Raw genomic sequence first — 7,564 nt, forward strand, 5'->3', positions numbered from 1 at the left:
CTTTTGAAAAAAAGGTTTGATTCATGATCTGATTCATTTTGCACCACTCAGTGTCATTTAAAAACACTTCCTTACCAATGTCACCCAGGCTGTGAACAGGACTTTGACTGGTGGGTGGCTGCCAGTTTGAATTAACTCTAACTTGCGGTGACGGCTTCCTGTTCCCCTCAACACACACTCTGACGCTTTTGTTCTGAGAAGACACTTCATTCTCAGCTCGAAGCTCAACCACAGCTGTCCCTGTGTGGTTGAAAAGCAAAACCACCGTTGCCTGTTCTCCTGTGGCGTAGCTGCTGTTTCGGTACTGTAATGTTGCATTCACCAGCAGAGAGACGGTCATGTTTGACCCTGCTGCAACACTAAATAAAAGGGATTGTTTCTGTTCTGTTCTGATCACACTGGGAACATTCAAAACCAGCTCCCCAACTATGTCTTGAACCAGGATGTGTGTTTGAAATGAGGTCCAGCTGACTGGGTTACAGGCCTTAACTGTGACATTATAACGTCCTGCTAGAGGAAGAGACACATTTATGTTCCATTCTTCAGTTGTCTTGCTGATCACAACAGCATTTTCCAAACTAAAAGTCCAAATTATTGTTGACCCCAAGCGGCCTCCGTGGCTGACAACCTCCAGGCTAAATTCTGAGTCTGCTGGAAACACTGATGTCCAATTCCCAGATGGCCTCAGGGCACAGATATGCTCATACACCATCAAGACTTGAGGCAGGACAGTGGAGATTAGCACTGATGAAGGATCGGGAGTAGAGAAAACAGATGCTGTGAGGTGATACCGTCCTGCTGTGGTAGGGAGGCGGCAGCCAAGGTGGAGTTGCAGACGGCAGCTGGACTGATTGGAGGTGTGGAGGAGGTGGAGAGGGATGAAGTGGTGGGAATAGGAGTGGGTGCCACCATGACAACGGATATTACTGCGGCGTTGATTGAGATTGTGATCATGGGTGATGTTGCCATGGTTACTGCAGTTATAGTCGTCATCATTGCTGTTTTTCCAGTCGGTGATTGTGCTTGTATGACTCTCAGTTTTGTTAAAGTGAGTAGCGTTGGCACTGATTTCATTACTGAAGACACTTCTGTCATCATTTGTTATATTGTTCTTCATGTCAGAGCTGTCAATACTGCAGCAGTTATTGCCAAAGTTGCCGCCGCTGCAGCTGTTAATGTCCTTTCCTTTGCTGCTGAGGTCGACACTGTCCTCGTATTTGTGGTCATTCTCAGCGTTTAGTGTGAGGTTGAGGACAAGCAGGTGCTTCATGGTGGTGAAAAGCTCCACATCCACAGAAATGCACCCTCCAGCTCTCAGATAATTCCTTGAAATGCTCACTTTAAGGTCAGAAACAGCGAGACGCACAACTTCCTGCAAGAGCACACAGCCACATTAAGTTGCGAGAAAAAAATATGTACAAAAACACACACAGTTTTGAGAATGAAGGATTAGTCTGGTTACAATTGATATTTTTCTTATTGTTAAGAAACTCCATGAAAATTAACAAAACCAACGAGTTTAGCCAAACCTGATTTACCTCATTCCTCTGTCAAAACACAATTAAAACACTATTTAAAAAAACAATAATAATTTATATTCTTGCACTGGGTGACATGTCCCTGCATTGGAATGACTGATGAACAAGGGGAATGTAGTTTATTTAGATTTAATTCAATTTAAAAATGTACGTCTTTAGTAGGAACCAATGAGAAGTCAGAGAGTATTAACACGTTGTTGGTTTTGGTCTTTATATGGGATTTGTCGACTATAAGATAAACTTAGAATATCACCATCATTATGCATTGATCATTAATGTCACATTAGGTTAATATTTTTTTTTAGTGAATGAAAGCAAAGGTACTCACAACATTTATTGTCTGCTGTGTCCATCCATTTAAACTGGAGGCATTCACTGACACCATGTGAACTCCCTCTGTGTCAAAGGTCCAGTTCTGAGAGCATATAGAATTCAATTTTCTCAGTTGTTGATTAAAAACATGAAAAAATTACTTCTGTCGAATTAAAGTTACACTTTGACAATTTTTTAATCTAACAAAAAATATTTTTTCAGCAACATGTGCATCAGAGTTTGGTTACATCCCTTTCTCAAACAGGGAGGAAGAGGCTATGAAGAGTTCACAAAGTAATTCAGCAAATAGTTAACTATTGGATATGATGCTGTTGATGCTGAAGTGTTGACCCTTGACCTCTATGAATTCTGAATGGTTAGAGACCTAATTTAACTTGATTAAAACCTGAGTTAAAGTTATATTAAGAAATGTTTGTTTTGCATTTTATACATTTTCACACATTATTTATGGGTCAGTTTTACCAAAATCCTCTCAGATTTAAGTGATTCAAGTACAGCCTTCAATGCTCAAACCCTTTAATTCTAAGATAAATACATATTATGTAATATAGTAATATTTTCTCAGTCCTACATACCAACATGCTGATCAGACAGTCAGAATTGGGGAAGCAAGTTGTCTTTACGCCTTTTTTCTCTTCCTCTCTCTTTTCGTGAATAAACCACCAGCAGAACTCTGTTGCCCGACCCTCACCCACGTATGCCTGCAGTGTGACAGGGTCGCCCAGGTGTGCTGCTTGCATACTGTGCGAGTCTGTCTGTTGGGGGTGTGTGCAGGAGGGGACACCTAGGGGCCCATGGAGCACAGAGATCACCAAGCTATTTGGAGGAGGCTGCGAGACGGAGAGGTGGAGGGTGGAGGACAGTGTGGAGAGGAGGTTGGAAACACTGACATCTAAACAAAAAAAAAAAGAGAGATTACATAATAATACACATTTTATTTTTCTTATTAACTGATTAATTATTCATTGTTAGAAAACATTTTCTCATGTTGACTTACTGATTACATATTTTCCAGGAGTTTCCAAAATCCAGTCGGACGACATAACAAAAGAACCGTCATCTAACAAGCTGACATGATGTGAATTTTGACCTTTAGGGGTCCTGTCCAGGAACTCCACAGTGACATAAGAGAGGTCCTGCCCTCCCAGACTCTGAATCCCTGAAAATCACAGAAAAAAAAATTAAAAGAAGAAAAACAAAACATTGATGTATATATATGTATGTGTATATATATATATATATATATATACTTTGTGAAAATTGATCAAATAATCTCAGATTTTTTTCCTCTATGTGTAAGTAGATTCTTTTATGTAAAAACTTATTAAGAAGGACACAAAATATTTTCTCAAAAATTATTATTATTTTAGGATTAGATCTGGATGCATTATGTTGCATTACATCATTGTTTATAATTATATAGTTGACATAATTTAGAAAAATATAACTAAATTATTTATGATCATGTTTTAACCACATTAGACTTTACATCTGCAGCTGTTATGACCCTATAATGGATTCACATGAATGAATACTGAACTTTATGTAGCTTGTTTCTCCTTCATATCCAAATACTGACAGTAATTTTTTTTTTTTTGTGAAGTGGCTTTAACTGTTTTTAGAAAATAAAATGACTGAACCTTTAACAGTCAAAACTAAAAATTAGATAAACACTATATAAACTATATGACTATACAAATGCTGCCTTTCTAAAATTCACTCTACAGTTGGAGTCGCTCTGCACATGATTAGAACTTCTCTTTGCAATAATTTAAATGATAATAATAAGTTACACTAGTACATCATATGACATAATTAATATAATCATTGAAAATGTAATTAAAATGTGTGTGTGTGTGTGTGTGTGTGGCTAATTGGTGCATAACATCCTTCCTTTCAACCAAAAACTCATGTGCTTTATATAAATCTATTAGTAATATGCAAATATGCAACGGACAAAAAAATGAATTTCCACAATTACAGACAGTTATAAAAAAAAAATAAATGAATGTTCAGGAAGCAACATACCATTTAAACTATATTTTTAAAAATGCATTCACTTTTAAGCACAAAAGAAAAAAAAACTTTATTTAAAACAAAGCTCTTTGCAAAGTCAGAGAGTATTAATAACACAAGTCAACCTCTGTGCAAACTTTAGAGTCATATTTCCATGAACCTGTGTATAATGCAGTGGCAGCTGACCTGTGGGTTGGTTGGGGCGTCCAGCCAGGTTTCCAGAAACCACCACAACAAAAGTCTTCCCAGCCTGCACTCTGTCTGAAGGAGCAGATAGATTGATGGTGTGCAGAAATGGTCCTTCAGTTCTGTAGAGTGCCACAATCCCCTGTTCACTTGCAACAGGCAAACTTGAAAAGAAAAGAAAAGAAAGACGTATCCAGCCCAGGTCAAACACAAAAAGCTTCAGGAACTCTGACACACACAACAGCTGTAAAATTATTAACTGACTTGAACTCTAAATGAATTTTAAATATTTTACTCAGACTGCCTTTAGTGGTTTTAAGGAGATAGTAACACTTTAGGTTTGTGCCTTCATTCATTGTCTTGTGGATCAGGACATGACACAAACCTGGAGAAGTCATGGTTAGATGCTGGGAGAAAAATTAAAAAAAAAAAAAAGTCTCTCTCACCTTTGTCTTTCACTTTCTCCTCTGACATCTGACCCTCCATTGGAAGATGTATTGAAACACTCACTAAAGATCCATCCCTGTAGCTGGTGGTTACCACAGTAACAACTCTCCAAGGTCAATGCTGCAACCTGGTACCTTCAATGGCAAATAGTGAAGGTTGGTGTAATAGTGTTTAAATTACTTGCTGAGTGTTATACATGCATCCAGCTCATCCAAACACACCTATACAAAATTGTGCGTTCATGTTAACATGTTTTGTTAACAGGAACAGGGTGTAAAAAGGTGTATTTCCAAAATAACGTTGAAGTTTCACAAAAGCCAGGCAGTCTAACTGAACCCAGAGGCCAAGTTTCATGATTTAAGGCTTTTTGGTTCTTGAAAAATGTGTTTTTAAATCACTTTATTTTCTGAATTTCCTCACAGGAAGATAAAAATGCAGGAAAATATTAACTTCCATGACGTTTATTTTATATAAGAAACTAGTCTGGTGTTTGGCTTTAAATTCTCTGGTGTATTTCAGAATGCGATTACAGCTGCACAACTACAGCTGCACAACTACAGCACAAGTGTTTGAGGAATTTATAAGAATACTGTTTTCATACTTATTTATTTGGCTTGTTTGTTTGTTTGTTTATTTCACGGAGGCTTACTGCATGAAAGCCAGTTACATCCCCCTTCCTTGTTAGGCTTTGATAGGAGATTACTCTAACACCAGATTATTAGTGACACCACTGAGAAACGACATGGTCCCAATAGGAACAAATTTAAAAAATAAATAAATAATAATAAATGGATTTCCAACGTAATTCTACATAATAAATATCCCAGCTGGTTTTATCCTAAATGCAATGGCCTCAGCTGCTCTTTCACCGAATCCCCCAACTTACCCTTCATCCAGACAGCTTGCAGAGCAGGTTACCGGGTCAAGGTCATGGGCACCTTTGGGTAAAGAAAGTCTGGAGAAAAAGGAGTCGCCGGCGTTGACGCATCCCACGAACCACGCTGAATTCTCGTGACCTGACGGATGAACTGCTGCAGACAGAGTATTAAAAAACGGATGCAGTGAAATAAACACGTAAACCAAAGGACTAAACATGTTTGATCCGGGAAGTTTCCGGCCAGAGGCCGCAACAAAGAAGAGGCTCGGGATGAACAGCTGGATGGACAAACTGCATCTGATGAGGACGCAGAAGTTTAAGGCTGAGGAGAAGAAGGGAGGAGAAAAGCGGCTGCACTGACAACACAAGCTCTGCATACAAGGTGAATGGGAAGTGAGAACTCTCGGAGGCGACTGTATGCAAACCAAGGAACCAGAAAATGGTGTGAGGCAGGAGGAAGCTGGTTTCAATGAACCGGGATCAAACAGAACATTTACTTACAGACCTGTTAAAATGATGCCATGCAGTAAAATATCCATTCCATAAATAAGTTACAGTGCATTTGAGAGCTTAATTAGTTTAATTTTAGTGAGAATGCATGTGTTTCCTTATAACTGCATTCCATTGGATGCTGCTGAGGGTGAATGGATCACTGGTTGTTTTTACTAATGCCTTTTAATGACTTAAATAAAACGCGCATATGTCCTTTAAATATGGTTTTGATCATTCAAAGTTAATATCAAATTTTAACGCAGCGTGTTGTGTCTGTTTTCATCGCTCGTTCCGTGAAAATCACAGTTGCAAAGGTCGCCCAGTCAGACACACTAAGTTGACGCAGTGTTGCCGGAGTTTGGGCTTTTACGCGCAAAATAAAGCAATTTCCAGAGGAACAAAGGCCGATGTTGCGGGATGAACTGCTGGTACTTTTGTCACAAGGACTGCGAAAAATAACGTGGCCTGATGAGGGCAAAGAAAATCGTGAGCATTTTAAACAAAACAGGAGAAAAACTGCGCCGAAAAGATGAGCAGGGGGTGTTTCTGTTATTTTGTCTAACCCCAATCTAAAGATCTGTCTGTAGAATTATCATCAACTCAACTGAAACTCAACTGGCCTGATGTGACCTGGCCACGCGCCCCACATGCTTCAGGTAGACTTACAAACAATATCACAAAAAGTAGATTATTATTATCATTATTATTAATAAGAAGATTATTTATTCATATCCTAAGATTCTGAGACTAAGGTCAAGCCATAGAGGAAATCACATCACTGGTTTGATTCAGTTGTTGTCAAACAGCCTATTTCAGCCGTCTGGACCATTTGAGGGCCAGGAACTGATTTATATTCTTTAGTCAACTCTAAAAACAAAATCTGGAATCTGCAAAAGAATGTAAAAGTAATCAAATCTGCGTTTTATTATGTCAGATTTTTAAAAAATGTATGTATGTATTTATTTATTTTCTTTAGGAACCAGCCTTGAAACATCTTCCAGATCTGACCTGAATGATCCATTAGGTTATACCAAATCATTGTCCAATACAAAATATGAAAAACGTTAATCTTACCAACCATTTGATTTTTATTCTGAGCCCTGATTTTTTTTTTCCTGGCGAGTCAATGCCACCGGAATGACACATGCTGCAGTAGCGTTTTCACCTGTGTGGATCAGTGTCTTTAATGTTTCACTCTGCTCTCGAGCTCGAGCTCGGGCACTTATTTGGTTGATTCAAGGAAATTCTTCCAAAACGTCGTTTTAAACTGGAAATGAGAGGAATGATCTCAGTAGCACTGGTTATTATTTTTTTTCAGCTGGGTTTGACAAAGGTAAGACTGTCAGCCACAGCTCGAGACTAAATGGCTCCTCACGAGGCGCATAGTTTTTGGCTGAGCGAGTCTGAGGTGTCGGGGTTTAGAAACGCAAAAACACAACGGCACCGGGGAAAGTCTTCAGTCTGAGTCCCGGTTGCCCTGTGAGCCCTTTGCAGGGGAATTGTGTTTTTTAGGGGAAAAAAAACCAAACCAAAACAAAACAGGCGCTCTCGTCGTGCAGCTAACTCCACCGGTCCACCTTAAAAACCTCTTCCGCTTTTTCAGACATCCCCTTTAAGAGAATTTCCCCACTCCCCCTTGCGGCCAGCAGGGGCCGCTGACAGACCGCGTCATGTC

The 7,564-nt window shown here is 39.1% G+C and overlaps 1 protein-coding gene across 1 annotated transcript in view; it reads right to left on the reverse strand.

Annotated features, from left to right (window-relative positions):
* The window catches only part of LOC121200811 (polycystic kidney disease 1 like 1), a 31,658-nt gene extending 24,748 nt beyond the window's left edge, over window positions 1-6,910 (reverse strand). Inside the window, exons 1-6 of the mRNA XM_041066316.1 lie at window positions 6,898-6,910; window positions 5,407-5,551; window positions 4,074-4,237; window positions 2,962-3,030; window positions 2,567-2,763; window positions 76-1,372 (exon numbers count right to left, since the gene is read on the reverse strand). Coding sequence (XP_040922250.1) covers window positions 76-1,372; window positions 2,567-2,763; window positions 2,962-3,030; window positions 4,074-4,237; window positions 5,407-5,551; window positions 6,898-6,910 — 1,885 coding nt within the window. The remainder of the gene's footprint in view (window positions 1-75; window positions 1,373-2,566; window positions 2,764-2,961; window positions 3,031-4,073; window positions 4,238-5,406; window positions 5,552-6,897) is intronic.
* Window positions 6,911-7,564: the final 654 nt, after the last annotated feature.

This window comes from Toxotes jaculatrix, chromosome 20 (assembly GCF_017976425.1).
Source record: "Toxotes jaculatrix isolate fToxJac2 chromosome 20, fToxJac2.pri, whole genome shotgun sequence".
In the NCBI taxonomy this organism is placed as follows: domain Eukaryota; kingdom Metazoa; phylum Chordata; class Actinopteri; family Toxotidae; genus Toxotes; species Toxotes jaculatrix.